The sequence below is a fragment of the Xyrauchen texanus genome, chromosome 50 (genome assembly GCF_025860055.1).
Source record: "Xyrauchen texanus isolate HMW12.3.18 chromosome 50, RBS_HiC_50CHRs, whole genome shotgun sequence".
Classification (NCBI taxonomy): domain Eukaryota; kingdom Metazoa; phylum Chordata; class Actinopteri; order Cypriniformes; family Catostomidae; genus Xyrauchen; species Xyrauchen texanus.
This window is the reverse complement of record NC_068325.1, coordinates 17,930,801-17,952,572: the sequence shown is the minus strand read 5'-3', so window position 1 is coordinate 17,952,572 and position 21,772 is coordinate 17,930,801. Positions and strand designations below refer to the sequence as shown.

The window sequence follows — 21,772 nt, the reverse complement described above, 5'->3', positions numbered from 1 at the left end:
GTATTCTCAGTGTTGCCACAAGGGGCGCTATGGCCGATATTAGCATAAACTGTCTGTTTCTATAGTCTGATTTCTCGTTCAGGTCAACTACTGTCATGGTGGAGCAAGAATCTTGCTGAGAAAGTTGAAGTCGATGTATTTACAGTTATCTAACTGAAGGTAACTCCATCAACCTCTTTCAGTACTGAGGTTTGTTACCACCAAAGCAATGCAAAAACGCAAGTTTGTACAACAGGACTACGTGTTTGGAGTTTGTTAGCCAAGCATTTGAGACTGCGCTTGTGTGCATAGAGTTATGTTTCTAGCCTAATCAGCATGCAGGGGCCAGATTCACATAACATTCAGACTTCTTGAGAAAGTTATTTACTATTTTTATATACCATACTGACCTGGTATGTGCCTTCATAGAGCAATACTATCTAATATTATTGTACATCCATTGTAGTAGCTTTGTTGAATTTGTTCGTATAGAATAAATCTAATTATTTATACATAAATGTTCCTTCAATGAAGTCTCTCAGATTACCTATGTTGAAGTCAGGGTTTCTGTGATGCTTGGATGCTGTGCGACGTGGCTTTATTTGGCAGGATTAAGTGGCGTACCGTTGGCGTGTTTTAAGATTGTGGAGGCCACAAAATACCCCGAAGTGTGAAATGGATTACTGGCTGGGGCTTTAACCACAGATTAGGTGACATAAATTTACATGCAGTTGCGCCAACGTAAACACACACACACACAAATACGCCTGCATACACATACACTCATTACCCCCCTTATGTCTGGCACCATGCGAGAACACCTCCACTGACCTTCACTAGCCAATGACAGCCAATTGGGGGAGAGTGTGTGGGCGAGAGAGACAGAGAGAATGAGATCATGCTATCCCCTCTGAACGGTCAAAGCCACAACAATGCCCACCTCCAGCTCCATGTATCGCCCTTTTATTCTCTTGTTGTCTCCATATTTAGTGCCACTTGCTAAGATCACACATACATCACCCAGACATCTACTTGATGTGTTGATGTTTACATCTGGAAGACGTATTGTTTAGGTTGTTTGCAGATCTGCAAAACGTCTTTAAGACATTTCCTCTAGGATGTCCAAAGCAGATCCTTTAGCAGATGTCTATAAAGTCGGCATGAAATGAAAATTCACCCTATCTGTTTTCTAAATGCATGTTATTGATCTTATTGTGAACGATTCATCCATGCATAGGCCTATGTTTAAAAAAAACAATTATTTATGTTTTTGACCTCATAATCTTTAATCAACATGTACTTGATCTTCCGGTGAAACGATAGACTGCTCTCTGGTGACGTATGCAGGACTTTTCAACCATTTAGTCTGCCTAAACCCCGCCCCTTTCTTATAAATACCACAACCTTGCGTAGAGTTGAACGAAGTGTCAATCGCATGTTGGTGAAGATGGCTAGGTGTATTTTTGTTCAAAACTATCGTTCCTTAACCCAAACTTCTTTGGTTATGGGTCAGCTGGCTTTAATTTACATTTCGAATGAAGAGGATTAACGGCTAATTCATGGTTGTGTTCGAGACATTTCACGCCTGAATTGTGGTGATCGCTAATGAATGCAACGCTTATTTATATTTTTGAATGTAGTTATCGTGGGATGCACAGCACGAGTACGTGTTTTTTCCTTTCTATTTAATGTATTGTGATTCAAAATGTTAACCCTTGTGCGTCAATTTAAAACAGTTACTCACAGGTCCTTAAAGGACAAAAATGTCCACTTTCATTTAGTCAAAAAAAAAAAAAAAAAAAAAATGGCAGTTTGTTTACATAATGCCATTGTTGTTTTTTTACACACACACACACACACACAATTTTAGCTGCATCATTTATTAAATTGGCCTGCGATGCTCTATAATACAGCAAACAGAAAATAGGGGAAAAGCATTTGCTCCATAGGCTAAACATGAGAAAAATGGCGTCGTCTGGTGGAAAATATTAAGCATAATATCGTAGAATTCATGATTTTATGCTTTAATGGCCCAGGGACCAAATATTGTTTTAAGGGGGTTTAAATGGGGACATTTTGGTCCTTAAGGTCCTGAGTGTAACTATTTTGTGTACAAAGTGTATTATAGATGTATTATAGAAACTAAGGTTGAAATATAAAAATTCACACCTTTGGCAAAATTTATGCCGTTGGCATTAACACAGCCAAAATGATAAAATAAATAAAAAAATAAATAAATAAAAGTTATAAATACAAAAATGTCCTGAAGGTTGTACAAGGGTTGAAATACTGTTCTTTTACTCACTCATTTTTCAACAGCGTCAGCATCTTCGTAAGTAAAGAGCATGATGTGCTTGTACGTTTATGTTGTCAGTTTGATAATAAATGTGTTGAAATCGCTGCTCAATTTCACAGATAACCGACTCTGTCTAAAGCAGCATGATAGGGGTGTGTGTCCACTGCAAACTCGCATTCCGATCCGCCTCCGTTCCACTAATGCAGCGCCCATATCTTCACAATCCAATCAACAACCAATGGATAAACTCAAATCACCGCCCCACATTCTTTTTCTTGTTCGATAAGCTGTTAACACGGAAATACGTCACAATACGGACGTCGTCGCAACTTCCGTTTTATGAATGAGAATGTTTAAAGATTTATATAAGACATGAATAAGAATAGGTTGCTTTTCAGGCGAAACACTATTAAAAAGATATCTCAGAGATGTACGTGTTTAATGATTTTGCTAATCATATCATACTTACCAATTAGCATGCATTCAATATGCTAACATTCACTCTACTAGCTACTTCAAGCTGTTTCCTCACATAAAGTGCATGTGTAGTATAAAATTATTGCCAAATTAAACGATACGATGTAAAGGATTGCCTAATTTTTTTTAGTTCTGCTAACTTATTATGGTTAACAGTGAGGTTTATAAAATCTCATAATGTAACGTTCTCACAACTTAACAGCAATGTTTTTGCTATAAAATTTAGACATTTAGAAAATATGCATTTCTTATTCCTTTTTTTTTTTTTTTTTTTAGCTGTGCTAGTGGGGCACGCATGTAGTATTAAAAGGATAGTTCACCCAAAAATGAAAATTCTCTCATTATTTACTCTCCCTCATGCCATCCCAGATGTGTAGGACTTTGTTTCTTCTGCAGAACACAAACGAAGATTTTTAGAAGAATATCTCAGCTCTGTGGGTCCATACAGAATATGATATGATATATAAGTGTGGGTGAGAAACAGATCAATAAGTCCTTTTTTTTTTTTTTTTTTTACTATAAATTCTCCTCCCTGTCCAGTAGGTGGCGATATGCACTAAGCTGTGAATAGCCAAAAACAAAAGGAAAAGAATGTGGAGGTGAAAGTAGAGATTTATAGTAAAAAAAAAATATATAAAATGGCTTAAATATTGATCTGTTTCTCACCCACACCTATCAAATCTCTTTTGAAGACATGGATGTATCCACTGGAGTTACTTTTGGATTACTTTTATGCTGCCTTTGTGCTTTTTTGAGCTTCAAAGTTTTGGTCACAATTCACTTGCATTGTATGGACCTACAGAGCTGAGACATTCTTCTAAAAATCTTTGGTTGTGTTCAGCAGAAGAAAGAAAGTCATACACATCTGGGATGGCATGAGTGAGTAAATTATGACATTTTCATTTTGGGTGAACTGTCACTTTAAGAAAATGTAGTTGAATCTTACTGTCACATTTAAGGACCCACCGAGAGAAATTAACTGAATTAATCGGTTGAAAAACATCGGAACCTTTTACCTGCCATGATTTTGACATTTTAAAGCTTTTTTGTCTACATAAAAGCCTTTGTATGTGACATTCACAATGTGACATTTCTTCACGAATAACAATCTGTGTGAGGAACAATGAACATTTGGAGATCTGAAAGACAAAGGATTCATTAGACAATAGCACCGTAATTAAAGATAATAAACTCAAGTCGCCTCTTTGAAATGCAGTACACATTAGTTCATGATGATAATCATTTGGAGTCTTTGATGTTTGGCCCTTCAGATTTGAGAAATGAGGCCCTAGAGACATTGCTCCGCCCCCACAACTCCGCCCACCAAATGCCAGTAACTCCTGGCTCAATTAATCAGGGCGAAATATTAGAGAAAATAAAGCATAAATTCAAAGTGATTCACTGCACGATGATCTGAGCAAAAGCAACAAAGCAAGACTTGTTTGATAAAGAAGTGAGCAGTTTTTACACTGTAACACAATAGTGATTTTAAATGGTAAAACTAATGGACACTGAGGCATTCCTCTACCTAAATAATGATTCAAACAATGTCTGCAGTACAAGTTGCGGTTTCAGTATATGTTTGCTTTGAACACATCATCGAGGATGACTCTTCTTGTTTTCCAGCTCAGTCTGCATCACAAATTTGTACATTTACATGAAATAAGTAGTCACTCTCTATTTATATGACCTCTTCTGTGACATCCAGCTATTCAGTGCATTTTACAGTAATTGTATCATGTTCTGTTGTTTAACTTGGCATATCACTAGTCTTATCTGTTGAAGAGAGAGGTCAGAGGTCAGGATGGCCATTCGATGACACTGTACAAGGGCATTTTTGTCAAAGGAAGCTGTATTAAAAAAAAAAGTTCCAAATAGAACCAAAAATGCTTTTACAAACATACAGTTCCAACTCACAATTCGAATGGAACAAGCCACGTTACCGCAGTGTTGAGATGTTGCTTGGCAACAGAATACTCACAAAACAATCACAATGATTTTGCTGATGATATTAAATTAAGCAACGAATAGAACAGAATGTAGGTGACGATATTTACATTCTACAATATTGAACTGCTGATTTGAAATAGGTGTCTCGAGACATGTTATTTTAAAGGTTGCCGTTCTTTTTAAGGGGCCGTTCAGACCGAATCTGTACTTGCGCTAAAAATACTAGACCCAACGCATCGAACAGAACTGAACGCAGATGTCTCGAAACACATTTGAACCTGAAGCCCCGTACAAACATGCAGTGAAAGCGACCTGATCTCTTTCATTTTCAATGAGAGCTGGTGACCTCTGGCGACTAGATATGGGCGTGGCAAGCGATACAACAAAGTTGAGAAGTTTAACTTTATGCAAATGTGGAGCGACTTTCAGGAGCGACAACCAATAGGAGGGAACTGGGTGTTCAGTTGAAAGATTACTGATCTTTTCAATTATTTAATGCAATGAGCACTGCTGCAGTTTCATATAAAACACTCTCCCTGCAGAATTCCTTGTCAAATTAGAATTAAATCTGAGTTTTACTAGCAAAACGCCTCATCTGAGATTATATTTTTAAAATGGCCAGACGTGCAGTCCACCAATAATGTTAGAGTGACAGCAGTAGGAATGCCCACTGGTGAATTTACAGTACAGAGACTAGCGACATCAAGCGATAAAGTCGCTGCATGTGTGTACAGGGCTTGACACAGCATCTAAAAAACGCAACATGATGCAGTGCAATGGTCAAAGACATCCATCTAGTGTATATTCACAAGAGGGCAAACAGATGAAAATGTGTGTTCGGAGTGAATGGCCCTTTACTTGACGCAGCGTCTAAAAAACACGGCCCTCCTGCTTGAGACGCTGGAAAATAATGTTTATACAGAGAATGGTTACATAGAAAAACAATTGAAAAAGAGTGAAAATGTTCTCAAAAATGTATTCGGTATGAATGGCCCTTCAGGATTCACAAAGAACGTTCTGTTCGGTTGTTTGAAAATCATCTGGTGCTTTCAAGAACCCAAAAAAACGAATACACAGAATTGAAAAACCTGTTATGCCACATTAAGAACTTACATTTTTAAAGAACCACAAAACTAACTCAGGAGCCCTGATTAGCCTGAGACAGAGCACTTGTATTAAAATAAATAGGAGAAATTGGAACGCCAAATATAGTGGATGTAGAAAAGGATGTCTTGCCTTACAGGTAAAACAGCCAACCACCTTTTAGATACAGACACCGCCTGTCAGCCAACTGGAGAAAGCACATGCACATTAGCTGGACCAGCCTGAAAAATTACGTTTTAATCTTGATCTGAGCTAAAGAAGTACAATTTATGATACCATTGTTGTCAAATTTGAATGATGTTCCTTGTTTGGGATATTCTGCATTTTTCCATTGAAGATAGACGCTGTAATTTTATGCTTTATCCATTGAAAATGGCTGCCCAAGAGTATTCCAAAGATTGCCACTGAGTGGACTGGCTTGCTTGTTGAACGGACTTTGCCATTACAAGCCGCTACAAAGTTCTTTACTGAACCAAAGATCTTCATATCTTTAAGAGTGTTGGTGTGGGATTCTCTGGCTTTGTAAACGTCCAATTGACAGTCATTGTGGAGAGTAATATGAAATTCAAAACTTCAAACTCACAGTTCCTTTAGCCTGTTGAAACCTGCCGTTGCCAACAGCTTCCCAAGTTTTCCCAATAACCCCTGTGTTCTGGCTCGATCTTTGGTTTCAAAATTACAAAATTGGCAGTAACTGCCCACACTTGGCCTGCTGAGTGGGATAAGTATTTGAGGCAGGGTTGAAATTAAGGCAGATTGCAAAGGTTTACGTGGTATCCCAGGCAAGGTACTACAATGAATATCATGGTACTAGCATGGTAAATGCCAACACAATTGTACATATCTAGAAAACCATGGAGCTGTTTGTTTGTGTAGAATTAATTATAATCATCTACTGTAGCAGTGGATATTAAAAAGCAGGCAGAGAATACCAACTAAATGTCCTTGGAGTTCTCCGTCTTGAGAATGTGAGCGTTTAGCTGAAGTCACCTAAAATATCTCCAAAACCCGTTCATGACTCATCACTTCCAAAACAAACCTGCCTTCCATTTGTCATCTTAAAGTCCATTATAATTATATGAGCAATTGCCACAGAGCAATTACTGTTTGAGCAGTACAAAAATACTCAAATAAAAGCAAAAATGGACCAGGCATGCATGCCTACATGTTCCCTATAATTACCATAATTCAATGCTAATGTAAGCCAAACAACGAGCATGTTTACATGCTCTAACACCAATTATGCATAATATGCCAACAACGTGTGTGTGTGTGTGTGTGTGTGTGTGTGTGTGATCGTGTGAAAACATTAAACTGTTTTCCTTTATCGGTATACGGTCATTAACCGCTTACGAATAAAACGATTGACATGGGAAGATTTCCGTCCATTACTCCGATTTTGCATTGTATGTAAACACTTACAAGTTCTTAAAGGTTTATCCAATGAACGCAAGTGTTGTGCGTACGCCTCTTCATAATTTGACGTGAAAAGTGTCATATATATGACGAATAACTATTATTACAAATCTTATGAAACCGCAGTTTTCTTGCTTTGTCGGATTTTATGTTATGCATGTAAACATGCTCATTATTTTTAACTATATACCGTTTTCTCTCTTATGTCCGAGCCAAGCCACATTAGATAAAACTCTAATAAATAGAGAAATAATACAAAAGGTTAGAAATTAGCTGAACATAATGAGCACGTTTACATGCACGATCTTACACCGATTATACTTAACATGCCGGCAACGTTTGTTGACATGTTAAAGGTTTCAATTTTAGCTGTTCTAGAAATTCCATAAACTGATCCTTGAATTAGCCACGCCCCTCTTTCCAAAACCCTGCATTTCTAAGATACCAAACGAGCTTTAATGTGATCGACACCGAGAAGCGTTTGTCAAAAACAACAGCAGCATTATAGCGCCCTCCACTGACAACTGTTATGAACAACATGGCATAAACATGGCATTAAGCCTCAATATTTCGCAACTACAGTTCTATGAGAACGAGCTGTCACAGAGACAGGCGAGTTACCTCATGACACTTATTTTATTAATATCTTTCAGGGAGTAAGGAACATTTTTTGCATACCTTTCTGTGAAAAAAACTAAGCCTTAAGCGGCTTTTCTTGTATCTTTGTATGGTCATAAACGGTTGAATTTTAACCATTACCCTATTATAAATGGCATTGTATTGAATTCTGACACTTTGCAAACGGTTGCAGGGCATATTGTGTTAGTGGCAGCTAAATCCCACCGGAGATTAAATCCATGCTGTGAGTGGGTGTGTGCTGTAAATAAGGTGTTTGATTCCAGAGGATGAACTGAACTCTTTTGTGGTGAGGAAAATGTAAACAGGTAATTCAGGTCCTTGAAATCTCATTCAATCTTGATGTTACACAGAAGCCACCATATACAGTGTTGGGAAACTACATTGAAAATATATCCTACATACAACAAAACACATTATTTTACATAACAGAGTCAAACACGTCTATAAACAGCAGCAATGTACTAAGTATTTTGCTTCAAAATAAAGTGAAGTGACTACGTGTGCAGGGTTTCAAGTGAATCGAGGAATCATTTATTTGATCTTGTTCATTTACATGAATCGTCCGAAAGAAACCGATTCACTTAAATTATTCGTTCTTCACGACGCTACGGGTAATTTGCGTTTTGTGAAACCACTCATTGGAAAAAGTAACCTGTTACTGGAAAAGCTACAATATGGTGAAAAAAGGCAGAGCAATTAACATTTAACTAATTAAATAAGTTATTAGTATTCCACATCTCTCAGAGATGTCCGTTTAAGATTTTTTTCATCTGGAAAGCATCACAATCTAATTAACGTCTGCTAAACATCTTAAAAAGATCAGATTTACATTCTGAATCATAAACATCTCAAATGCATCTGCTGAAAGTCTGATTGACATCCGAGACATACATCTAATAGACATATTACAGATGAGCAAACAACGTGATAAATATGTTTTCCATATGTAAACACACACATCAAATAGACGTCTGGTTGATGTGCGTGTGCTATCAGGGATATGTTGACTAATTTTTGATCAGGTCAGGCTGATTTATGGGGTCTATGAGACTATGATGTGCTGCACTCTAAAGGAGAAGCAAAAGCAAACATAAAACCAAACCCCCCTGTAAACTCTCCATCTATGCACCCAAAGAGGTGAAAGTGTAAACGCAAACCATCAACCAAACAGTAACCAATTTTGATACATAATATACAAAGCTTATGTAGACAACTGTTTCAATGCCATTTATTAGTGCAACCAGCCAATAGTAGTGTTTCACAAGAGAAAAACTGTAAGACTGAATATATACAATGCACAATCATTATATTCCTCACAATTATCCATTGTGTGATACTGGCACAGTGCCCGTACACTGCTGCCCTCTACAGGTGAACAAAATGTACAAACAGGTTAGTTTAAAACTGACAGGCTTTATTCAAAGCTTGTGCAAAAGTCCTGAAAATAATTTAAAATACATACAAAGGTCACTTACACAGCAAAGTATCTTCCTTTTTTATGTCCATGTAGTTCCATTTCAAAATGTCTCGATGTAAAACTCTTCACTGAAAATACAAATGTGTTCATGGATCAGTTGTGACAGTAATGGTGAGTGCTCAGTTGCTTGGTAATACAGGCGTTAGGTCCCCTGTTGGGAATTGCAGCTGTGCTGTGGCACCTTGGGTCCCAGGACCCTCTTGGGACTGGAGGCTATTGGGATAGCTTTCCTGCTGGATGACATTGTCAAAGACTGGAGGTGATTGGTCTTCATCTTGGGAGTCTGATGGGACCTCATCTGTATCCTAATGAGAGAAATATGCAAAGATAGAGACAGGAATTTAGATCAGTTGTTTTTAACACAGCCTTTAGCACCATCTAAAGGCTTATTCGCACCAAACCCCACATTTTGAGAAGGGTCTGTCTGCAAGATAGTTCCCCCACAAATAACAGGCGAAATGCTAAAGTCTTGTACCAGTTGGATGTCACATTCAATCACTGTTTGTTTGGAGTCCAACAGCAACCCTACACCTATCCTAACTAGCACGTAAAAGTTCTATTGAATACAATAAGACCTCTATATCAGTAGGTGGCAACAGTGAGGAAAAATATGATGAAATTTAAGAGAAGCAGCTAGCATATGCTAAGCTAATAGGCTAACCAGTTTGTGAGAGAACTGGAGAAAACAGAACAGAGAAATGTTGAATTACTAGGGCTGGGTTTTGATAAAGATTTCCCGATTAGATTGCGATTCATATGTGTATATTTCAGTAATAATGTCCCTTTTGCTTACATATGAAAGAAATTGTCTCCCAGCTAATTCTGTTAATTATACAGGGGACCTTCTAGCAAGGTACATTACAAAAATATACTAATTATATAGGTTTTTCATCATTTTGGTCACATTTTGGCTTTTTAAAAATGTTGTTGTACACGTGTTAAAAACCGGTACTGTTTCTTTAAGGAAACCGGCATTTCTGTAAGGAGCATCTGTAAATGTGCACAAGCTAATGAGAGAGTCTCGAATGGGTTGAACTCATTTGTGCTTGGAATGATTAGAATTAAATGTTTATTTATTTAACTGACTGTAGCAAACAGAAAGGGTATTAAAATAGACATTCAATGACAAATCGGTTGTGCAAATCTCTTCTTTGGACACACATTACACGGAACACCTTTTACTCTCAACATGCAGTGAAGGTACAGACAGATACACTTGGAAGTTTCGGCACAAAGACATACACGGCAAGACTTTAAAGCTGAAGTGTAATCTCTGCACCACTAGTGTCACCATACAGAATTGCAAAAATAAACACCTTTTTTGAACACTCCCCCATTCTGCCATTGATCAAATAAACAGATAGTCCCGCCCCTAACTCCTAACCAATGTTGTTGAGTCAGGTTGGACCGGATGGTCAACAAAGAGTGATTTTTATAGTGCCTAAAGTCAGTGTTTACAGTTTGAGGAAATCAGCCTATGAATATCTTACAGTTGTTGGGTTAGTTAGTTATTGATTTTACACCATGCCAGATTCCAAGTGTTTTTTCATGGCGAAAAACAACATTTACTACTGAAGTCTGCAGTGGCGTATATTCCAGGGGGGATGGGGGGGAGGTAACCCCCCAATAATCAAAACAAGCAAGTTCAATCCCGCATTATTTATACTGAAGATCAATGGAAACACGGGTAAATGCTTCATGCTGCAACCCACCCAATGTTCAAGCCAAATCTACGCCTTTGCATTCTGACATGTGTCCGAGTAAGACTGGATACACAACATAAACTTTTTGTTAAAATGTATACTATATGGGGGTGGAGTGGCACTAAGAATTTAAATACGGTTTATAATCACTACTAAATCTATGTAGTCTCACCTTTCTGCATAGACAGCATGGAAAAGAAGGAAAGAGCAAACACTCATTCAATTACTTCAATATTCACATTAAAAATCCTTTAAAATTAGTGTGTTTTTTAATTCTCTTTGCTACCTGAAGGGGCTGGACATCAACAAATGGGCGTGTCTTCGCCATGACAACCATCTCTCTGATCTGGTAGAAGGCGAGAGCGATGGTAACCCACGGCGAAACGGAGGGTACCCAGGCGGGCTTAGACAGATCCTCCTGTTCTTCCTGGTATCGTGTTTTCCGGGCGTGAAGTTTGGGCTCGGGTCGAGTGGGTGTCGTCAAGTCTGTTGTGTTTTGAACCAGGTCAATGGTTGCTATGGGTACAGGACTGGATGGAATTGGAATGTTCTCTGCTAACATCTTGTCCTCTGCGGTGAACAAAAAAATTAAATCAATGAAAATAGTTCTAACTTGTTCTATGGACCAAACTAGTTCTAACTACAGTAGTTCTATGGACCACGAGCCCAACTATTTTTCCAACAAACTTTACTCAAACAAATCGAAAAAGCAACACTCACCCTTTTTCTCATCCTGCCCAGTGATGCACATGATGAATGAAAAAATGAGCAAAATAACAAGAGACATCATTCCGATTCCTCTGAATGTCTCCGCAGCACCTGAAAAACAAGACAGCTGTTGACAGAGACCAACATTTGTAATCCATGTCATGGATTAACCAATACAATCGTTATTGTTCATACCAAAGTAGTTGACGAAGATGCCGCCCACCATGGCGCCACAGCCCCTGCCCAGACCGAGATGAAGACCCTGCAGGATGCCCTGAGCAGATGTCCGGAGGGCCGGAGGTACGGCTGCGCTCAGGTACGAGATACATGCTGCCCATACGGACGCATGTGTCACACCTGCACACGATAGAGATGCAACATTCAATAATTATGAGGTGTCTTTCCTATTAGATTTTTATACATGTATAGTGGCCCCAAAAAGTATTTGGTATTTTAAAGTAAATAATATTCAAACATGCATCTACATACTAGAGGTTGACGATACCAATAACTAAGATGTTGCAGAAGGTAGATAACGGATTAATCGGGGCGATAGTTTTTAAAATCGATTTCTATAATAATAATTTCTATAAATTTTCTTAGTCTTTCCTTACTAAGTCGGGCACATAAACAGAGGCTACACAGGTCCAAAATAAATACGTAAATATGTAGTTTATTGTTCAACCAAAATCCCAATAATAATCAGAATACATTTTTACAATTTGGTGCATAACGTGGGACTTTTAACTATAAAGAAGCCCGAAACACACTGGGGACTCAGACACTTGGCTCCATCACAATGCTTTATATTTAAGAACTAACCATATTTTTATAGCCTTTATATTCAACAGATGAACAGTTGAATGAGAAACTAAATTTACTACCATTTTCAAGATATGAAGTTCGAGACATTATATCTGATGTAAAGGTGGATTTGAATTCAGACCAAAGTTAAAATTGGACCATCAAACCTTATTTACAATGACATTAAAAAATCTTCACATAACTGGGCATGTGCACACATGAATGCCTCTCATTAAATGCAAACATATGCTAATAAGGTGTCTTAACATATACAAACAGATCACTTTAAAGTACAATGTGTGAAGAGATCGCTAATAATAAACACTATAACACAAGAACTGACAGACAAAACAACGTCTGTATTGGATGTAAACCGACGATCCAGGTCTTAATTCCGGTGCTTTCTCTCAAAACACACGTACAGGGAAATTGTATTACTCACATGTTGCTCTTTCAAAGCTTAATTGAGTTCTCATTTATGGTTAATTTAGGCTTCAAATTTGTCTTAGATGTTCAGCTAAAGTTTCTTAATGAAAATGGACACAAACGAAAACTGCCTTTCCACTCTAGAGTCCAAAACTGCATCAGCAATGACAATTTTAATATCCTTTTCTTTTCAACATAACTCATATACAGAGAGGCATTATCTTATGCACAAATTGCTTTCGTTTAGACTGTTTTGTGTACCAGGAAAGGGTGGTTGAACCGACTACAATTAACAAACTTAACTTCCTGCTCTGAAACAAACCCTGTACAAGCTTTTGTAACACTAAATCCTGTAGCCAAATTAGGTCTGTAGTTAAAATTGCTTTTCTCGTTTTGTTCTGCAAACATCACAGATATATCTTAAACGTAGTATTTTTAATGATGGCCATAGTTGCTTTTTCTCGAATTTGAGAACTGGCCATTTATACCTTGTAATACTTCCATTGGCAGCACGGTCCAGGCGTTCTCAAGGTACGAGATATAGAGGTAACGTGCTGTGTTACACGCCAGGCCGATGTACAGAACTCTGACACAAAAGGAAATAGAGAAACACAGCCACATTAAAAAAAACAAATAGCTGTTAAAAAACATGAGAATTGGGAGGGAATATGTGTTCAATTGTCTTGAAAATGTCACAAAAAAGAAAAAAACATCCTAAAATTATATTATATATAATATACAAAATATTATATTGGTCTAATTAAATTATGGGTAAAATATGATCTGGACATAATCTTTATGAGACTCATCTACAAAAACAGTAATTCTTTATTACACTTTTAAATAGAGTTCTGTATAAGTGTGTCCTGTTGACTCATAAGCTTAACTTCCTCTGCAATTTGGAACAAGCAATATAGTTAAGATTTAAACCCATAGTCGTCATCAGTTTATGTAGGTCATCTTTTTTACGAAGTATCTATAAAACAGAAAATACCCTAGATGTTTAACTGCCTCTTGCAGGAAATTGTAACTCCTGAACTGGTAAAGGTAACCGGTCAACAAGTCACAAATGGCATTCTCGCTCACTTCAAGGTAAAGGGTTTAATTATTTCAATGTTCAAGCTGAAGTATGTCATTTCTGCAGCACTAGTGTCAACAAACGGAATTGAAAAAATAAACATTGTTTTCAAAACAGCTTAATAAACCCCCCATCAGCCATTAGTTAAGGAAACAGATTGTCCTGCCCCTAACTCACGCTATTGGTCGAGTCAATGTTATTGTCTCTCTCGAGACAGTTCGCTCAAACCAAACAGGAATTTTCAAAGCGCCACAGAGATTTATTTATTTAGTTTTAACGCCATGTCAGCAACTAGGCCATTCACATGGCAAACAAGGGTTCATCACTACATATATGCAATATTAGATAAGACAAGTTTATACAAGATAAAAACTGTAAAATCTGTTCAGATGGTCAAAGTGCCACAGAGACAGTGTTCACAGTTTTCAAGACAATTAACCTATGAATGGCTTTCATATGGTTGTTTCTACATATTAAGCTGGAATTGGTTAAAGTATTTAAATACCGAAAAGGTTACATACTTGAGCTTTAAAATACTTTCTTAATATGCAGAGACAGCTACAAGTAACCCATTGGTGGGTTGAAACCCACAAAAAGTATAAACACTAAATCTGCGGCGCTTTAGAAACCATACTCTGTTTGAGCAGCCTGTCCAGCCCAACATAGCAACATTGGCTCAACCAATGGTGCGAGTCCTTATATTGGCAATTCCATTTGGTGACACTTGTATTTCAGAAATGACACACTTCAACTTTAAAACAACCAATTTCTGTTAAATTCTGCACATTTCTGTTAAATATAGTCAAACAGCAAAAAGAAAGTGAATATTATGCTCTATGTAAAACACAGTGGACAGTGCTGCTACTATGCAGTGTAATCTGGGACTTCGGCCACCACGGAGAGAGAAAAAGCCTTTGTGCTCCTTGATATGAACCAAACCTTTTAAGCAAACAAACAATGACTCACTGATACCAGTGCAGACCTACAAAGTCGCACGACACCGGCTTTCACAAAGACTCACTGATTTAAGGTCCTGCTCAAATGAGCTGGAGTCACATGGTGCAATGAGATGGTTTGGGTTACCTGGACAAATATCTGCTCTAAATAGCCAGCATTACTAGGACAGCTTTGGTTAAAAAGCACAAAGTCTGTGTTAAATGTGTTAAGCCTGGTGGATGGCTCCATTCTAAACCCTAGTGAGTTGCCTTGCTGTCTACCCTGATTAAAAGGTTTACACTGGTTTGCGTTCATAGTTTTAGAGGGGTTTGTGGCACTTGTCAGCTGGTTAGGCTGGTAGACCAGCTGGCCAACCAGCTAAACCACCTAAACACCAGCTTGCCCAGGCTGGGAGATGAGCTTAAACTATCCATGACAATAAACATCCAACCAACTTTCCTGACATTGACTGTGCTGAAAGACTTGGCACTTGACTTTGTGCAAGACGGAACGGCACATAGAAAAATCAAGTATACTCAAGCAGTAAAAACCACCAGAGTAATGCTCCTAACCTGATAAAGAATTGCAGAAATCTCACCTGATGTGTCCCACCAGTTCGATGAATTTGTGGCTGGTGAAATATGCAGCAAGCTCTGACACGTGACTTAAGACAGAGCAAACACCAAACAGCGTGGTGGTTCCTGTTAGGTCCTGTAAATGCCAGTACAGGAAAGTAAAAACAAAACCGTAGCCGAATCCCATGAACCAGGCCACGAATAATACTGTGCCATACTGTACACCACACAGCAGTCGCATCAAGTCCCAGAAGTGGAACTCCCCGGCTTGGACATTTGTTGGGGTCTCAGAGTTCTCCGATCTAGAAGAACCATCCGGGTTGCCAATGTCACTTCTTTCTTGCGTCCCTTGAGTTTGATGCTGGTCAAACTTAAATTGAGTGGCAACAATTAGAGCTAGTCCCATTAAAACACCAAACACAATAAAGGCGATATGGTAGTTCTTGTAATTTTCCATGAAGCAGTTCTTCACTTCATCAATGACAAGGTTAGTGCTAGTGTGGTCGATCCAGATACCGATGCAGAGCATGGCGACACCCCAGCCAAGTGATCCCCACATTCGCTGAAGACCGTAACGGTCACGGTGTGGACCCAGGTATTGCAACGTCATCTAGAACAATTCAAATCGACATATTTTAGAGACAACAAATACTCCTTTTACATGTAATTGTGCTGGAATTGCTACAAAACCTGCCCACGAAGGAACATGCCATATAATCAAAGTCGTCATAGTTGACGAGTCTTAAGGACAAAATATACTTCGGTTATCCGCGTGCAGGTATGTCTCACACACAGTGTGTTTGATGCAAATTTCGTCATCAGCAGAGCATGCATGGATGCACCAACGACATGCAAAGACATGGTCCATGCGTGGACAGTCTGTGTCTTTGAATTTTGTTAGTGCATGCTTTGCTAAAAATATCACAAAACTGTAGTAGTGTGCAACTGTGCATGTGTTGAACTTGTAAGTATGGGCTCATGGACAAAAGTGTGTACTTTGAAAGGTTGAGCGCTGGACAGTGCACGAGACAAAATGGCAAGCTGAAATTGACGTTTTGAGAACATATTTTATCATCCAATTAATTTGATTCAGTGTCTACGAACTCATCATAAAGCTACCTTTGCCTTGTATTTGAATTAATTTTGAGAAAAAAAAAAAAGAAAAAAAAAAGAGAGTTACGTACCGTATCAACAATTGTTATGGCAGGAGCACTGAAAAACTCGCCAATGATGATAACAAGCAGAATCAGCAGGAAAACTCCATGAACCTGGTCCACGTTGTATTCGGGGGCTAGCGGTTTTGGTGTGGTTGTGGGGCTTTGAGTGGTGGTGCTGGTGGATGTCGTGTTTGTGCTAGGTGGGCCTGTTGTCCAGATGGACGTGTTTGGCTTAGGTGGAGTGGTGGTGGTGATGGTGGTTTGGTCGGACTGTGTTGTGTTACCCAACTCATGAGGTGCCATGGTCAAACTCAAGTTGGAATCCCGTTTGAACCTGTAGACTGAAGACAGACTGGAGAAGGGGACGGATCGACCAATCAGATTCCGGCGCAGTCTCAACCGATTGGTTGCTGGGATTGAACTGGTATTGAGGTAGAATGTCTCATTAGATGTGGTAGGTCGGACAGTTGGTATCATAGCTGTGGTTGTCAAGACGCTTTCCTCTTTACACATCAAGTCAGGTGGTTGCACAATACCGATTCCAGCATTGAAAAGTAGCCAGCAAAATACTGAGAACAATAAGACTGCTTTACCTTTCCTGAAACGATCTGCCACAATTCCCCAAAAGGGAGCACTACAGAACTCAATGAAATATCGGATTCCGACTAAGAGACCACTTTGGGTAGGGTTCATCCCAAGCTGTTTGTAGTATAGAGCAAGCAGGGGATGAAGGGAACCATAGGCAGCATAGAAGAAGAAATAAAACACTTTTGAGACGAGGAGGTTAGGGTTGATCCGGAGGGACAATCTTTCGCAGCAGCCCATGTCGCGTTGAGGGGCTGAAGTTGGTGTGTCATCACTGGGTGTGCTGGTTTCGGGTAGAGGGGCAGTTTGGTCTGCCTGAATCTCGAGTGACAGCCGGTCAAAACGCTCAAGGTGTCTCCTCTTCAACTCCTCCTCATCGTCAGTTAGGATGGCTACACGGTCGTCTGCCATCTTTGGCTGGGTTGCTCGATATATTTCTAAAATTGGGTTAAACATGCAAACCTTTAGTATGCAGTAAAAAAAATTTAATAATCAACATGAAGCACAGTTGGCAAACCATTTCAATTCTGTTATCTGATGTATTTAAAATATTGGCCGGGCATCATTTTATCCATTGAAAATTCACTATAGCATGAAAAAAGGGCGTCATGTATCATAATGGAGCTAGGTGGTTGAGGTTGAAAAAGGTCAACAACATACTCTACACAAGAATGCAAAAACTAGACAACTTGGCTAATCTTTTACATGCTTCTTGAGTTACTGTGGCAATAATGTTGCTAAAAGTGTTTGTGTTCACTTGCATAGAGTTTCAAAGGCTTAGTAAACCCAGGTTCACCCTGTACAATTTTGGCCATGATTTTTGCCGTGCAAGAAATATTTTGGGGATTGTAATTGTTCTCTTGTCATAGGGCAAAATCTGCATTTTTTTTGGTCGCTTAGTGTGACATGTTCACTGATTGTCAATTAATTGCTTTAGTGATTAATCTTAACCTCCGACAAAGTTAATTTTGTGTCACAGTCGAGCAGTTGGACTGCTTGTATGATGGCCAGATGTGATAAAACCATCAATCGGGATGATTGTGACCAAATTCTTGGATACAACGATCGTACAGTCTGACATTAATGTCACATAGTAGCCTATGCCATGACTTTCACGAAAGATCCCACTGGGTTCAAATCGTTCAGTCTGACAAGCAACAAACGAAAAGTTATGCTAATTATAAAGTGTGCACTTGGTGTAGGAGGGATTTGTTACATCAACTGAAAAGATGTCGGTTTAAAGGTGCCGGTTATTTACATTTTGACAGTGGCGAATTCTCAGGGCCAACAAAGCCTTCGCTGCTGGCCTAACATGCCAAATAAATTAATATTTTTCATCCTTTCATTCTCAATCACCTTTTTGCCTATGTATTTTTAATCGCTTTCAACTCTTAATTAATCTACAAACAAATAGAGAAAAATGAAGTTTATCCAGTCAGAACAGTGCAAATGAATGCGCATCTACTGTCAGTTTCAGTCAGCCAATCAGATTGATCTATTTGTTCTTAGTGGGTGTGATCTTTAGGATATGTCCCGGTTGAGGCCTTCTAGCCAATCACGCTTTAAGTGATGTACGTAATTTGAAAGCGAAGAGCGTGAGATCTTGCTGACGAGTCGGCGGTCATCACTGCTGTTATTGCCATTGAGAAAGAGATCCTTATGAATGTAAAAACATGAGATGTTCTGCATGACTGTGTGATTGCTTAAATTATTAAAAAGGAAAGGAGGACTGATTTTCACATAAAGCAAATTGGTAAATGCTTTTTGCATTGCTATAGCAATATCAGGAGTTTTCAAAGTGTAAATTAGGCTTTTGTAACACTTGCTTGAGCATTCAGTGTCGGATCAAGTTTTGAAAAGTTGAAATTGAAATTTATTGCAAGCAACATTTAAATCGCAAATATTATAAGACATTTTTGCAGGTATTATAGACCTCCTTGGTAGATTCATATGAAACATTATGATTTTTGAATGTCTGTTCGGGAGACGATCATTTCACAAAACAGTCTTGCAGTTTAAATTAGGCTTGCTTGAGCATTGTGTCGTTTCAAGTTCTGGCTTTCGTGCGTGGACGTGTTTTTAAGTGTCAATTGGTATTACTAGTTAGCTGCGACATAATGTATGGGTGTCCTTATTCATTGTGACATTGTGTTTTCTTAATGGCATGAATCACACTGAAGGCCTAGAATTTAAATGCACGGCCTGCCACTGCATTTTGACAATTTGCAACAGCGTGCATTGAAACATTGTGCATAAAAAGACCAGGAACGTGCATTAAAAAAAGGTTAATAGGGTCTATTTTGATTTTATGACGACTTTGAACACAGATAATTATACAGATGCCCAAGACAATGAAATATCAAGGAATGAAGAATGAAACAGCATTGAAATTGTTATACGAAAGAAACCAATTGGAAATTTGCATCATCATTATGACTCAACTGGTTAAAAATGTAAATGTGAAGGAGCACAAATGGCGCTGGCCAAAGAGTGATAAGCACAAGTACATTGATTTGCATTTAAACCCTGACCGTGAAGACAATACAGCTAGTTTCTTGCTCAATGACGTCATAGAAGTATATGTTGGGCCTGTCTCAAACTGTACAACATTTGCGGAAGTATCTGCGCTTCCTTTATACCGCGGCATTATAAGTCATTTAAATGACTTGTATATCAAGTCCTCCAAGTATTTATATATATATATATGAACACACACACACACACACACACACACACACACACACACACACACACACACACACATATATATATATATATATATTGTATTCTGTTCCTTGCTGTTAAAACCTGAGTCACTAAAACAAGGATGAGTGATACGAAATACTGAAATGCAGGAAATGGAGAAGAAAAATCCACCAAGTCCCAGATCAAACAAATGTTCTTCCTTAAATTAAGCGTATACATTTAAATAAACATGAACACGACATATGAAAGCACTGTGTGTTTACCTGTCTCGCGAAGTTTGCAGATGTCCTGATCACTCCGGAGCAGGTAAATTTCGATAAAAAAGCTTATTGTTTCCTTCCATCTCCGACTATAAGCCCAAGTATTTTATATTTTGACCCAAGTTCTGGTTTTCTGTCTTTTTCTGGTGGTCTAAATTGATGATTTCCCGATTATTTTATGTCTTGTCAAGGCATTTTTGTTGCTTGATGGCGATGATACCGAGTTCACCTGCGCAGAAACAGACTATGGTCTTACCTCATGAATATTAATTAGGTCATGTTGACGTTGCTTGAAACTCTTCCTTAGTCGAAGGCATGGCTCATGAATATTAACTATATTATGCTGACGTTGCTCGAAACTCTTTAAGCTGCGTTCACACTGCCAGCTACTTTGTCGCTGCATGTCGCCAGTGGCTGGCGGTTGGGTCTCTAATGGTGTGTCTGGAGAGTCTAAACAGCACTGTTTCTTTACAATTAATATTATTATTAAAAAAATAAGGATCACGTGAGCTCTATCATCTTCTCTCGTATTGGCTGTCGCTCCTGAAAGTCGCACGTCATTTGAATACATTTAAACGTTTCTCAACTCTGTCGCGTCGCTGGACACGCCCACATCTGGTCGCCAACGGCCGCCGTCTATGCCGTCGCTCGTGTTGCCGGAAGTCGCCAGCTCTCATTGAAAATGAATGAGATGAGGTCGATTTGTCGCTGCGTGTCGCTGGCAGTGTGAATGCAGTCGAAGGCATGACTCATGAATATTAATTAGGTCATGCGGACGTTGCTCGAAACTCTTCCTTAGTCGAAGGCATGGCTCATGAATAGTAATAAATCCATGCTGACGTTACGGGGTAACTGTCCAATAGCGAAGACATGGTATTCTGAATAATATGTAGGTCAAGCTTCCCTTCTACCAAATGATCCTTCCAATGGTAAAGTAGCTCGTGAATATGCAAGATTTCACCATACAAAGACAACAAACGCCAAGACCAGCAATACGAATATTTAATTAGATTATCTTTTAGATTAGAATATTTAATAGTTCAATATCAATATGTTTGATATGTATGATAGTTAGTTGCTTGTATAAAATGTATATTTTTGTGTTTGTTGTTTGCATTTTATTACTGATTACAAGTCAAATAAAGTTATTGATCTACTGAATCGATTTTGTTCAAATGAAAAATTGTCCAAACATTTTCACAAACAGGATGTTTACAAGCTGTGGAAAATAGCACAAGCACAATAAAATTACATGATGATTTCACACATCTCTGCTTTTTAATTATTGTACATTCAAATTGATTCTATGATTTAGAGGAGCCTGAAACAAGAATAAAAGGGTATAAAAAAAATCTCACAGAAGCCAAAGACACACCAGGGATGTATGAAATGGCCCCACCTGCCATTGTACAGTACCTCACAGCAAATTGGGTGTATCTTTTGTAACACAGCCAAAAACATCCTGTTCCTTAGCTCTTTATGAACTAAATAGTTTC

At 38.5% G+C, this 21,772-nt stretch overlaps 1 protein-coding gene across 1 annotated transcript; it reads right to left on the bottom strand.

The window, feature by feature from the left end:
- Positions 1 to 9,072: 9,072 nt before the first annotated feature.
- Positions 9,073 to 20,518, bottom strand: mfsd6a (major facilitator superfamily domain containing 6a). Its single transcript, XM_052123962.1, has 8 exons — positions 20,280 to 20,518; positions 16,753 to 17,747; positions 15,592 to 16,178; positions 13,468 to 13,565; positions 11,945 to 12,106; positions 11,762 to 11,860; positions 11,328 to 11,611; positions 9,073 to 9,643 (listed from the first exon to the last, which is right to left on the bottom strand). The coding sequence occupies exons 2-8, from the start codon at positions 17,719 to 17,721 to the stop codon at positions 9,458 to 9,460; spliced, it is 2,385 nt and encodes a 794-aa protein (XP_051979922.1). The 5' UTR covers positions 17,722 to 17,747; positions 20,280 to 20,518; the 3' UTR covers positions 9,073 to 9,457.
- Between the last annotated feature and the right edge of the window lie 1,254 nt (positions 20,519 to 21,772).